At 33.9% G+C, this 14600-nt stretch overlaps 1 protein-coding gene across 1 annotated transcript; it reads right to left on the reverse strand.

Moving 5' to 3' along the window:
* Positions 1 to 2043: 2043 nt before the first annotated feature.
* LOC128982820 (uncharacterized) lies at positions 2044 to 13985 on the reverse strand. The gene is made up of 2 exons (XM_054401836.1): positions 13521 to 13985; positions 2044 to 3381 (listed from the first exon to the last, which is right to left on the reverse strand). The coding sequence occupies exons 1-2, from the start codon at positions 13963 to 13965 to the stop codon at positions 3077 to 3079; spliced, it is 750 nt and encodes a 249-aa protein (XP_054257811.1). The 5' UTR covers positions 13966 to 13985; the 3' UTR covers positions 2044 to 3076.
* Between the last annotated feature and the right edge of the window lie 615 nt (positions 13986 to 14600).

Genomic DNA, 14600 nt, shown 5'->3' on the forward strand with positions numbered 1-14600 from the left:
GTATCAAACTTGTCTCCTGTTGAAAGGAAAAGTATGCTATGACACTATAATATGCCAATATCAACACATCCACCATCACAACTATAGCCTAAATAATTTCAGTAGGTTAAGCATCCATACAAACATGATCATGTAATAAATGTTTTTCAATCTAAAGACATTATGCTCTGCTGGGCAATGACATGATAAACTAACTATCACCTTGCATTCATCTTGTGAATGCTACATTCAATTTAGGAAATTTAATGCGTGTTGCTCGTAATATTTATTCATTCCATTGATACACCTGGTTGATCCATTATTTGATTAAGCTTAGATTCATTGCAGGCAACCTTGTCACCAGCAGATAATAAAAGACTGGAGCTGATTTAGACTCAGTTCCTAAGGGGTGTGTTTGATGATCAACACATCAATGTGATATTCTATTATTTTTACATTATATTCAATAAGGACTTTATTTCACAGAATCACATAAAAGCTTGTCCTGTAGCAGGTAAATTAGTCTTTTCGTCAGTTGCATCAACCACATCTACTTTTTATCTGTTTAAGCGTAATTTGCAGACTGTCATCTAATCTACTCTAGAATACGATCGTCTATCGTAGCAATTATGTTGTTAAAATGCTAAAAACGTGTTTTTAAGATGCCATAATTGGGGTTTTTTTAGAATGATGCGTGTCGTTTCAGTAAACTTAACAAAAACCTTATTGAGTAAACAAGTATGCTGTGACCATTATGGACTGCAGTAGCGTCTCACGAATATTTGTGTATAAAGGATTACTTTTAACAATTATCATTTGATGGGATCACTAATTGATTCACTGTCATGTGCCTGTTAAAGTTAAAAAATAATAATCCTAACTTAGAGCACTTAATCATAAAAATACATTCAAAACATCGATTCATTTCAACTTCAATGTATTTACTATTTATAATACAGGGGGATTCCAATTTATGTTGACACTTTTGAAACTCAATAAATGAAAAATTATAAAACCTATCATGACAGGGTGAAAATAAATTAAAGGAGGAGATTCTTAAGTTTTGATTGACACCACTTTGGCAAACACAGTTGCAAAATTAGCCTCTACAGACATTTTTAGATTTTAACTAAGATTTTAAATTATTTACATACTTCTACCTCTCTAAATCTCAAAACTTCATACTGCATGTTGAATTGTCAAACGTTTTGATTTTACCAATAAGGGTCAATTAGTTCTATAATTACTGCACAGTCATTGTTGTTCGCCATTATAGTAAGCTGCGAGGAACATGCCTTCGAAAGATCAAAAAGGGTTCTGTTTTATAGAGTTTCATCGATTTTAAATTGTGTGATTAATTACACCAAACTACATGTAACATTGTGTGGTGTCGTCTGCCATTACTTTACTCATTCATAAATCGTAATTGATCAATAGTTATACAACTTCTTGATCCTAGAAACGTCAATCACACAAACCTGTTACAAACAGTGTGTTAAGGCTTGACACGAGAAGGTGGCCTTAACTCTGTAGTGCAGACTGTCGGAAGAGTTTGTACTTGTACATTATGGTCAAGCCACGTCGTTATTCACCGCCTCCATGATTTAATGTAAGTTCTGTTTCAAGCGCAGCTTAAGCTTGGTATGAGATCTGTTCTACTCTGAAGGCCGATGTAAGCCAGTTGCTGTAAACGTAATTTTATAGCACACCAGTTTTATTAGGTCGTACATTATTAGTTGACTTATGTTTAAACTTATTTGGTATTGCGATGCGTTTTTAGACTGTAACAGTACAACAGTATGATGAACTGATAGAGACACAGCTGTTTTGATGGTTGGGGGTTCGAGGCTCACCAAATGCTGAAGGTTCTCTTATCTGGACTTTCAGACAAGGGAAAATGTTGATTAATCCACAACTTAAAGAAATGATACGAAGTTCTTAAACATTACCTGTTTAATCTGCTAGGGCGTACACCTCCATAAATAAGTAAAGTCAAAAAGTCTAATTAATTTGCATACAAGGAATCCCGTGCAAGTTAAATAATGGAAGGTTTAGGCAATGCGATACAGTTCAAACAAAAATTTAATAAATAACAAAATAATTACAACATAAAATAAATTAAAAAGAATGTTTACAGGAAAATAAATAACATTTGTACTGATAACAGTCCCCAACATGGAGTACACTGCTGGCTTTGTTTAAAGCGATACCACAAATCCAGTTAAATCGAATATTGCGACAAAGTCATTAAACCTTAAGATGGCTACCAACCTTCGACTCATTTAAGATATTTAAAGTGGAAATATAAGATCAGTGCGTGTAGTGAAAAGCAGTTTAGTATTAAAAAATAAGCCTCAGTAAAATTATAGCTTTAAGTAGTGTTTTATAAGGTACGAAACATAGGCGTATAGTCTAGGAAAACGAAATAATCTTTGGTATACTAGCAATACAATAATAACTATGCCTACCTAAAAATGAGCATTTGGATTCGATATGTGTTTTTAACAATTACTTGAAAAATAAATAATTTCCTAAAAAAATGTAAATTACTTTGTATGTCTTTATGTTATTTTACTTACACCTGTTACTGTTGATATTCTTTGATATAACTAGCCGTTTTGAACTTAACCAAATAACAATAATTTTGTAAGAGGACTAAATAGGCAATGGTTACATTCAAAGACGAAACAATGCGACGAAAGATAAAGGGAGTACACTTATAAAATATAGAAAAGATTTAAAGTTCGTTATAGCAGAGATAGCTGTCATTTTACCAAAGTGTTTAGGGTGGACCTTATTTAAAGAACTGTATAAGTAAAATAGTGTTTAAACAGTTAAGTCTGAAGAAGTTATGAGTTTGTAAGATAAGTTGCGTGATGTCAAGTTTCACAATTCTATGTCTTTATGATAGATCTATACCATGAAACTACTTATTATAAGAAAAGTTTGATTAGTTCAAAAAGTATTTTCTGTTTGTAAATTCGTTGCTATATCACAAGTAGTCCGTTTTTAGAATTGTAGTATAGTGTAGTATCGTAAAACCCGTAGTTGGTGAAGAAATATATACACGACCTCGTATTTTACAGAAAAAGGTATCTTAGTCCTGCTTGAGGTAGGCGCTGTAGGCCAACTCATGGGCTAATTCGTTGCCTAAGCCAAAGGACCTCCTATCCCAGCCCCCACCGTGGCCGCTGCTGTGCTCGTGGTGGTGTTCCTCCATCTTGCTGTTCAGAAGCTTCTTCAGTGTGATGATGAGGGTCAAAATGAGAGCGATCTTGCTGATGATGAATGCCTTTCCAGCTAACAGGAACAGACCGATGAGAGCGATTGGAATCAGCATCATCTTCTTCATCATCACCATCATCATCATCATGCTCATCATCTTCTTCATTTTACCACGACCTGGGGACAAAGAACGGCTGAGTCATGTGAGGATTTGATCAATTCAGACACTTACGGAGGATCTGTAATAGAAAGCATGTCGTTGAAATTGAAACTGTGTGGGGTATTATAAATATTGTTAATTCCTGAATGGTTTCATCATCATAATGAGTACATTAAAAGTGCCTTATCTACTACTTATTTCATTTTTACTATAACCAAAGTTGATAATATTTCATAAATTGCAATAACCGTGCGAAGATATTGAGTTTAACCTAAATTAATGAGAACAGCATATCATTTCATAGGTAATCTCTATATAACTAGGTTGGGCCTCAGCACTACTACTAAAGTACTCTCAATAGTTTGATCATGAAACCATCCCAGCGGTGGCGCTAAGCCATGTTGTTCGCTGACACGAGGGAACGGTACCTGTACGACCGGACGACGATGGCGAGTTAGTAGGCACATTGTGGGCTATACTTAACCCTGTTTCCTGTAACAAACATGTCCTTAAACCACCATTAGCGACGGTTGGAGTAAAACCGGGTTACGTTGCCGGGCCTTCTTTGACCGTGAAATGAGGATTCCTTGGCGACTTTCACTGGTGGTGGCAGGTGACTTACCTGCTGGTCATCTAGTCATCCTGGCAATGACAAGTCATCTGCCATGTGTCCTGACTTGTACAGTACTGTCCACACTGGACCTCAATATGGAGAAAGCCTTGTATGATTAAGACATTCCAACTATGATTATTGAATTTAGGATAGATTCCAGATTTGAAAAGATCTTTTGATTTTAATTATTTATGCCTTATGACTTTTATTTTCTCATATTTTAAAATTGTTATAGTACACTGCTCATTATGTTTGAGTCAAGGACATAAAAATTTAAATGTAGCTTGAGTATGGTTGAATAAATATTAGAGAACGTTCTTACTTCCAATATCACTTTTTAAACATCAAATAATTGGTTTCAGGTGCATTTAATTTATACTGTAAGTCTAATGCATTAAAAATAATTTACCCATGGGTTATGGACGTTTTTTATATAAGTTCAAGCAATCGGATGATAGATGTTAAAACGTATAGGATTAAATAAAATGTAATATTCAAATATAAAACGATCAATTTAGCGTAGATACACTTATTGTGTACACACATTGCATTTTTGATATGCATAAACCTTTTGCTGCAGTAAGATTCAGGTGCTTTAGGATTCAGTTTTTGCACATAAAACAATGTCAAAATAAAAAAAATAGCATTTCCAATTGTTATGGTCTGATTGTTGTTGTTTATTGAAAGTCGAAACAAAACCTCGTTAATCCGTTCACCTATAAATAATAAATTACTTCAGACACAAATGTGAATTAACATAGTTCATTCACGTCATTTTCATGAATGAGTACGTCTGAGACGCGGCTACGTTTCTCATCTCACCACTTAACTCGGGGTCAGGGTCGGTCAACGAGTGAGACTGACTACTGTGTGTGATGTAATGTCAGTGAAGTGTCGATGTCAGAGAATGGATGAGTCGGTGAAGGTTACTAATACAGAGATGTCCCGGTGGTCACGGCCAGGGAATGGCATCTAGTGTGACAACTAACTTGGAAGACTTTAACGCTCGGTTAGGACTGATGTCTCTGACCATTCCCAATGGGTGCGTATGTTTGTATATTTTAATATATTGAAGCAGTATAAGAGAAACAATGTCAATATTATTAATATAGAGAAATACAGTAACATCGGATCAAGCTTAGCCAATAACAATACATTTAATGTTAGCAAAACATTGATTTTATATATTTTTCCTAAATACACAATTATTTTAAATCTTGTTTTCATAAAGATAGCCATTTACTTTATTCATAAAATAAAAATATTTATTGAATTTACTTTACGTTGCACAGCGTAGAAAACGTGATAGTCTGAATTTAACCTGTACAGTATAATATCAAGTTTTTTTACCGTAAGTGATTTGAAAAGTACAAAAGAAATTCTTTGGGATCATTTACGGATATTTTCATTGGGAAAAGAGTAGGCAGTATAAAAACCGTACTTTCAATTCAGTTTTTCATTGAGGCACAAACTTCCACGCTAAGTACAAAACACTACGTTGTCCACTCACTGCATGACATTATACCTGAACTGACCCCGCCTGTCGTATACTATAGTGATAAACACGACACCTTAGGCCACAATACAGACGTTTACATCAATTTAAAACCAATAATCCTCAAGGTACGCTGCCATTTGCCTGTTCCCTACATTCCACGATGATAACCTTGCCTAGGCCTACACGCTACATGTTATCCAATACCTAGGTGTGGACGTTGTTTAATCTGAGATAGTAAAGTTATATTTACGTCGCTTTTAACCTTAGTGAGCCCCATTCAAGTAAGACTAAATTATGTTGGACTAGAGTTCATTCGTGATTACGCAATTAGGATGTTGGCGTGTCATTAATAGTTTGCAAAGCACGAAATGGTTATAATATTTTGTCATGGTAAGATTGAAGGCCACTTCTAATGATTATAAACTGAAAGTTCAATGAATAGTAATCAACTCATTGTTGCTCAAGGACTGAGGACTATGTGTTTGAAGTTCAAGGCCCCAATAGTACAATTTCATTGATGTATTACTAAGGTGTGGGTATATACTACAATTTATCTAAGTAATGCAGGTGCGTTTACTTTAAACTGATTGACTTGGAGTTTATTAGATTCAGAAAAACATTATTTCAGTAAAACCTTGGTTGAAAATGAACTAGAGTTGACTATCGATAAGTTCAATATCTAAGTTTAGGAAATAGTAACTACCATTATAAAGAAGAATACTATTATATTTTTAAAATTGGTTTTATCTGACAAGTAGTTCATAACGATTACGTTTGTAGGTATTATTTAGGCTTTTGCAAAAGTTCACCGTAAATAATGGGTTATATATATTTCCCATTTTTAATTATTTACATCAACCAGTTAGGATCATAATCACTTAATCAGCATCAAACCCAGAGTGTTTAGACGAAATTTACACTACAATCAATTTTTAAAAAATTTTAAAATTATTTTTAAGATCGATGCCCGTAAGGTTTCATAAACTAAAAATAGGACTTGCTATAAGTATTCAAAAAAATCGGTTTTCTGCATTTTGACCATATTTTTTTCTCAGACTTTTACTTTCTTGTGAAAGTCCTAAGACTTTTCATGTGATTAGACAAACGTTGCTGAGGTTAAACACGTTCAGGTATTTCATTGGTTAGAAACAATACCTAAATTACGAGTCATTTTCAAAATTGCCTATAACAATATTATATGTAAACGGTTAAAGCGTTTTCTACAAACAACCATTTATTTGAATTTTTAACGCCATCGATTTTATATTAGTGCACTACAAAAATATTTGAACACTCAAACACTAAGTGAGAATAGTTACTCATTACTGTGTTACTTCAAAGAGTTAATAACACCCAGAGTAGGCAATCTGCAAGTAATTGTATGTAAACATTGCCACTGGATACTATCTAACGTATTGGCTAATCAATGTTATTAGCAACTTCGTCGGCGTTTTTAATTAATCACAATGTATTTTCCGTAACCCGCCTACATGCCGGGACCTTGTTTACATCGCGTTATCGCGTCATCAGCGTGGACGTGTCGGAACGTGTTGTACCACGCCCTGCTGTGTGACAGACGTGACCCAGGAGGCTAATAATGATGTGATAACAACTGACCTTGCTGGAGCATTAGGGCATTTAATGTATATCAGTAAATGTCTTCCGTAGATTATATTGTCAATCAAGTATAGGTTAGACTGAGGACACCCTGGCAGGGCGAGCTATCGGGCCCTAGGTCACATGCGACCTGACCTGAAGAACGATGTGACAAACAATCCCAGGCTGTGTTCAACGGAGTTAATGGTAGTTTAGTGATTAGACTTATCAATTCAGGGGTCTCAACTGCAGACTAACTAACTATGTGCGTAACAGAATTTCCCTCACATGACGTGCCAGAACTGTAACCTATTTATTGTGATTTGTACCCATTCATGTACCTATTAATGCCAATATTTTTTTCCGAAAGAAAGGTACCGTTCCGCCGCGTTCCCCGCAAATTGAGCACTGAATATTATTCTATTGAACTACTGTATCGCTATCGTTATGAGGTGGTATACTGTATATTATGCCCTCATTTAGATGCACTTAAGACAACTCGTTATAATAACATAAAGGATAACCAAACTGCGGAAATCGTATAATAAATCAGCGGAAATCCTTCATAGTCAGGTATCGCATGTAGGATATGGTAGTCTGGAGTGGATACCATTTAAGGAAACCATAAACAAAGGAAAGTGAAGAGATTCGGTTTCCTGCCGAGAGATTAAACTTGCTGGGATTATGACTAGCTAATATCTTTGCAGGAATAAATGTGTACAGTATAGAGCTTTTCAAGTTTTCAGTAATGAAAATTCTTTTAATCTTTACGTTTATAATATGTTAGTTAGTTGTGGTAGGAGGGGAGTATGTGAATGAACCTAACCACCTGTCAGTATTCAATTGATCATAATTTAAAACACATGTTACCAATTATTGTTAACTTATTATTTACCTTTTCTTTCGTTTGATGTTGAACTTTTTTTCTATACAATAAATCTTCTAAAATGTAATTATATTATTTAATTAATGTAGAATACCACTAATCACATTAAACCATGAGCTAGACAAACAGTGGTTCGTTTATAAAATTAAATCAAAGTTATATTCCTTATATTTCGTGTTTTCTTTTTATTAAAACCATACAATTAGATGTATTAGTTTGTTGGAGGCAGTGCTGCGCCCTGGCAGAGAAGCAGCAAACCTTGAGGAGACAGCTAACAAAGGTGGTTCCGTCTCTCTTCGTGGTAAAACTAACGGGAAATGTATACATCACAGTTATGATTATTACAACGAGGTTTCTAATATTTTTATAACCAATTGATGAAAACAAGCAAAACACGTCTGCAAATTTTTTTTATTAAGTTTTCTAAATAGATCAGTTGTGAGTAATATCACTTATATAACTTAGTTTATTTGTTCTGAAATTGTATAGCTCATTCAATTAATGAAATAAGAGATTTTAACAGGATATCCAGAAAAATTCTCGGTTCATATAATATCATCATAACGAGTTTTTTATGTTTAACTTCACTTTGCGTTGCTTCCACAGCTGATTGAAGTGAGTTCATACATAATATTGAGCAGTGAAACAACATATTATTTTCACAACAAGAAAAACTTTGTAAGCCCTCCCCGTTGACCTTCATAAATAAAACACTATTAACACTCGTAAATGTTAACTAGTTTTATTTAAAGCGATTGTTTACGTTTTAGAACGAAATATCTTGACACATCTACTACACTTTTACCTTGAGAGGTTAACATGTCTGTTCCAAGTGTCATAGCTTTGAAAAACGAGATTGTAATGACTTCAATAATTGCCTTTGTACTTTACTACACGTTATTGTGAGCTCACGTTTTTAACCAGGTCCATCGGGCATAATTTGAAGTGCACCCAAACAGTAATTATGGAAAATTTGACATGATAAATAATATCTATATAAATAACCTATAAATTGTTGAAAAGTAAAATGTTATCCATAGTTTTTATTACTTCTGCAATAGAGGCTCTAAGCCTCCATTCAAATTTGTACGTACTCTATTATTCCATTGCTGGTTTAGAACGCACACCCCTAAATGCTACCTGAAGTAATTAAATATCCAACTTTATGTGTCAGGTATTATACTGTTTACTGCCCATTTACCTCTTGTTTGTACAATTCTTAAATTTACATATTTTTTGTTTAATACACGTTACGGTTATTTATATATTACTGTGAATCACATGTATTTTTATTTGATCAAGTGTTTTCTTGACCATTAATTTGATACTAAAACGTTGAAAACATCACTAAACAGAAATCAGCATGAAACTGTACATCACGCTCCAGTGTATAAAAACATTTCTTAATGACCTAGTAAAATAAACGGAGTCTACTAGATAACTGACCAAACCCACGGTATCCCCATCCATTGTCCTCCCTTACCCTGCCTTAAACATATGTTTTAATAGTTACGAGAGGTCGTCCAGTGGTCGAAACTCGACCAAAAATATGTAATGTACTCACTTATCTATTTTCACCCCACACTGTAAATAAAACATGTGATTGGAGTTTCCTCCATTTGTTTTGATTTTCTGTTTATATTTCGTTGTTATTTCGTAACCAGCATAGCAACGCATAAGATCCATGTTAATTTTTTCAAATTTTTAAACTTATTTTTTGTGCTTATCTTTGAGCCTATTTAAATTTATAAAGGGATTCTGCACACCTACAGGAAAATAGCTTTCCAACGGTATGCGTAGATTTTCCCTACGATTCACACGAGCTGAGAAAAAAGGTTTTAAAGAAACATGCTTGCCTATTAATATATAGATAGATGGCAACTATAATCAATACTACCATCTACTTAGCCAGTGTGGACGCTTATCACACACAGGCAGAAACCTATCTGATGTGTTTTTTTAATTAGAGACAACACTACTTGTAAAACGATTGTTGTCAAATTTTACTATCCTGCTTAATTAATTTTAACAATTAAGACTTACGAGGGGACCCATGCACAAATTTCACATATAAATAATTTTTAAAACTTTTTCCCTGGCACAACGAATAATTCAATACCCTTTTATTTTTCATGAGACAGTTGTTAAGTTGATCATACTATGGAACTATATTATAGAACTACTAATAAGCTTTGACTATTCCTCAATCAGACTAGAATCGGAAATTTTTAATATCTATTTTCATAATCCGTTTCATCTTGTGTTACAGTATGACTGCGGATAAACATTCAACTAAATGAAACTATCTGTTAAATTACAAATCCCTTTTAAACCAGTTATAAAGAATGTTGGTCACCAGCACTGGCTATTTGTAAGCGAACCCTAGAAATAAATCAAATGCTGAGCCCTAAAGGTGCATTATTATCATTCACCTCAGTAACATTAGTACGAGACTTTGCCAACAAACATAGAAGCTATGAAATGGAAAATGCTTTTAACAGTATCAATATTGGCATTTAGTTTAAATCTGCTAATCTCATATACCATAGCCTCCTCTATTATACTTGACAAGCAACATGTTTACTTGTATACTTAATGTAAGTGGTTTCAGTTACACGGTGAACCTGCGAATTATTATCGGATGGATATAAATATATATATATATCGATTATAACTCGGTTCGATATAAATATCCAATTGGGTTTAATTGTACCATATGACAAAAAAATAGAACAATTGGAATAACAAAAACACTTAAAAGTTGTTCTTCGATTTTATCCCTAGTTTTATTTGGAATTTGTAAGACGAAAAGTGAAAGAAACTATACATTCTCGAATCCTAAACGGTAAGTAACTACTAAGTAAACTACTAAGTAATAACTTGTAGTTAGTTGTATATAATTTTGTTAATTTTCATACAATACATTTTTTATGTCTATAGATTCATTTATTAAACAAGTACTAGGGGACCGAGCATTTCTCGAGGTGTTTGATTTGTTCAAGAGGTAAAAAAATTAAACCTATAAGTCTACAAACATTTTTAGTTTTGAATTGATTAATTAAGTTGTAAATTCAATTCGTTTTCGGTAGACATCCACTCATTCTTAATTTACCTAACAAACTTTTTCATCTAGGCGAGCAATCTAAAAAAGATTTTTACAATAAACTCAAATATAAAACTCATGATACATATATTAATATTGACTGTTATTGCGTTAGTTACTGGGATCGCGGAACAGCTTAAGTATAATTATAAGATCGTTGAATAACGCATCAATTCTTCGAAAACTACAAAACGTCCTTGGCCTTTCCTTTAGACTTTTAGTTCAATATTAGTGTATGATGTTTTGTTGTAAAACACTTAACGTTTTTGATCATTCGTAATTATCCATTTGGTTAGTAATACATCATACAATTCAAATGTATTGTATAATCAATGTTCAATAGCATTCATAGACATTTCCTTTTCCTTTGTACTGTATTTTGTAATTTGCTACTGTACTTTAGATGACTTTTTTACAAGCATATGTTAGAATCCATTTGTTTACATTTTCGTAAAACAGTCATAGCTAGTCTATAAGAGAAAAATGTTAAATATTTTAAAATTTAATTTTAAGGTTTTAATGAAAAACTAATTTTCCCAGAACAGAGTCTGGCATGGATATTGTTTTCAGCCTAAAACTAAGATATTTTTAAAAAAAATTGAAGAAATCATAGGACCCGTTTTTTAAATCATTGTTTGCAAATTTACTCATATTAGATAGATATAGATAATAAAAACATAAACAAATGATAAGTCGATTCAATTCTATGTTTACATAAAAAAAGAGTATTGTACAAACGATATAACTTATCGAACTGAATTAAAATCTATATAGGCCTATTGATATTCAAACCGATAATATATCGCAGATTCTCTGCAGAATTGTACCCAAGAAAATATTAATTTTATATGCCTATATGAACAAGTGAACCGGTTTTGTTTAGACATGCTTAGGTTGTGGACATGGTTTTGTTTGGACATGCTTAGGTTGTGAACATGGTTTTGTTTAGACATGCTTAGGTTGTGAACATGGTTTTGTTTAGACATGCTTAGGTTGTGAACATGGTTTTGTTTAGACATGCTTAGGTTGTGGACATGGTTTTGTTTAGACATGCTTAGGTTGTGAACATGGTTTTGTTTAATTGATGTTTTCTTTACTCACTGGAATTCGTCATATAATTTATTTTCAATATTTGTTTCTCATTAAAGGAACTACTTTTCGTAGTTATCTACAAAATATAGTTCATTGATTTGTGATACCTAACTTAGATTGAATATTTACCAGCATTATGTATATTGAACATTAAAAGCGTACAATTTATTTTTTAGATCCATTTTGTGATAAACTGTAATTTAAGATATTTAATTACAGTTCACTCATACTGATCTGCTGAGCAAGAATGAATTGCGATTTAAATATGATGTTGATAGTTACTTTCAAGCTCATAAGGTAATGATAGATCAATGCATGTGTTTCGAATAATGTAGTTATGCATGTTTCGTAAGTAAGATTAAAAGAGGTTAGGTATATAAAACACAGAGAATGAATTTGGAGCAAATAGTTTATTGATCAAAATATTTACAATTAAACAATAAGGTGCTTACTAACAGTGATATAACATAAATAAATTAACACAAAACTACAAAATGGCACACTGACTAAAATCTTTAGGTTACAAATAAGTAATGCTCCAAATTCATTCTTAATATTATGATACAAGTGCGTGTATCTCTTACATATTTTGTACTAAATTTTGTACTTGACAATGTTTGGGTATAGTAAATATAGTTCTCTTTTTACATTGCGAATAATTGCCCCTAACAGGTAACAAACAATTTTTTAACTGTTATCACATTTTTTTGGTTAGATATAATGTATTTTAACGGTACTATTTTACTTAGTTGAGTTATTCTGACTTTATTTCGTAGGCATTTTGATGTTTCTATTTGTTGGCATTTCCAATTAAGTGCAGTGTAGTTTTTTAAGTTATGCAATATAGAATTAGGGAGCATCGAGTTAAACAAATATATAAGATTATTGCATAATCTATTTAATGTATGGGTGTATCGATAATTTGAACTTAAAAGATATTAAATCGTTGTCCAAAATCGTCCATCATTACAGCAACGAGATATGTTAGTCTATTATTTAAAATATATTTACTTGTGTGTATATTTAAATGAACTGTATAACGTATTTTTGATTAAATATATTTATTTTTTCAAAACTGTAAAGATAAATGTTTAAAAGCAATTTAAAGCAAATAAAAATATCTTTGGCATAATCGAAAGCCCTTCAAATAAAACTGATTCATGAAACAAAAGTTTCAATTTAAACTTTGGCGTGAAGCAATTCGAACCTAAAAATGTCTACTCTATCTTCCGTAAGCAGAAGTAGGAATAAATAATGCATGGCACACACAGTAGTAACGATAAGACGAACTATTACCTCACAGTATAGAAAGTACGATGATTAGTGCATATAGAATCAAGTTTTGGATTTTACTTTTGATCTTTTTACCTTCTTCGTAACCTCTAGCCAGTTCTTCAGAGGACATCTTTGGCAGGGACAGCTTGACGCTGTGAGAGTTGAAGAATCGTGCCACTCTGTCGAACAGAAGGTCGTTGAGTTTGGCGTCCCTGGAGGTCTCGTCGGCACCTTGGGAGACGGTCTCTAGGTCGGTCTCGGTGATCGCCCTCCCGTAATCCACCCTGGAACCTTCCTCGCGGACTAGAGTCACCAGATCACCCACTGAGATAGAGTCACTTCTGCTAGCACGGTCGAAGAATGTAATGGCTTTCCCTTTTAAACACATCATGGCTGAGTCCTTTTTCGAACAGTCGTCATACAACTTCCTCAAAATCCTGAGCCCGGGGACGACTTCGTTCTCCTCACTGTTAGTGGGTAACGCGAACGTCGTCTGCACCACCAAAAAGATCACCAAACCCCACACACCGGCTGCCATATCGTCTCCTACACTGCCACCAAAGCACTAATACCTCCCCGCCAGATACCCCTCTATTTATACGGAAATACTAAAGTACATAATCTTAGGCAAGATTCGCCCCCCTTTCTCCGCGCGCATCTTCTACTCTCACCGGTTCGCGTTCGTGACCTTTTTGGTTCCCAGGGCACATGGTGGGGGTCGACTCAGAGGTACACGGTACACTCTGGTCAGTGGCACACACCGTTACGAGCTTTGGCAAATCAAAATTTAGCAGGGAAGAATCCTGCCTGTGAAACAGGTTTCACATATATTAATGAACCTACACGCCTAAGCTTTGGGAATTCGAAAGAACAAAGGAAGCAGCGTGTGAAATTGTACAGTAAACTAGGCTGATATGAAGATAGCTACTTGGTTATGAGAGGCGGATTACCCATTACCCACAATGAACTGTGAGAAGTTACACAATTAATCGGTGACTGGAGCAGTGCAACTACCTCAAGGACCGGTTCTGGACCGAGGACTGGTCATGAGATCACCCAGATTACGGGGCTCGGCGGATGTTACACTGTGTCATAAGAGGAAATTGGACTACTCCATGTCCCTACTTCAACCAATCTATATTATTTTTTGATGTTCTTAGACTGTGGTCTATG

Source organism: Macrosteles quadrilineatus, unplaced genomic scaffold, assembly GCF_028750875.1.
Source record: "Macrosteles quadrilineatus isolate MER2022 unplaced genomic scaffold, UCM_ALF_1.0 Scaffold_1__1_contigs__length_201487025, whole genome shotgun sequence".
Lineage (NCBI taxonomy): Eukaryota > Metazoa > Arthropoda > Insecta > Hemiptera > Cicadellidae > Macrosteles > Macrosteles quadrilineatus.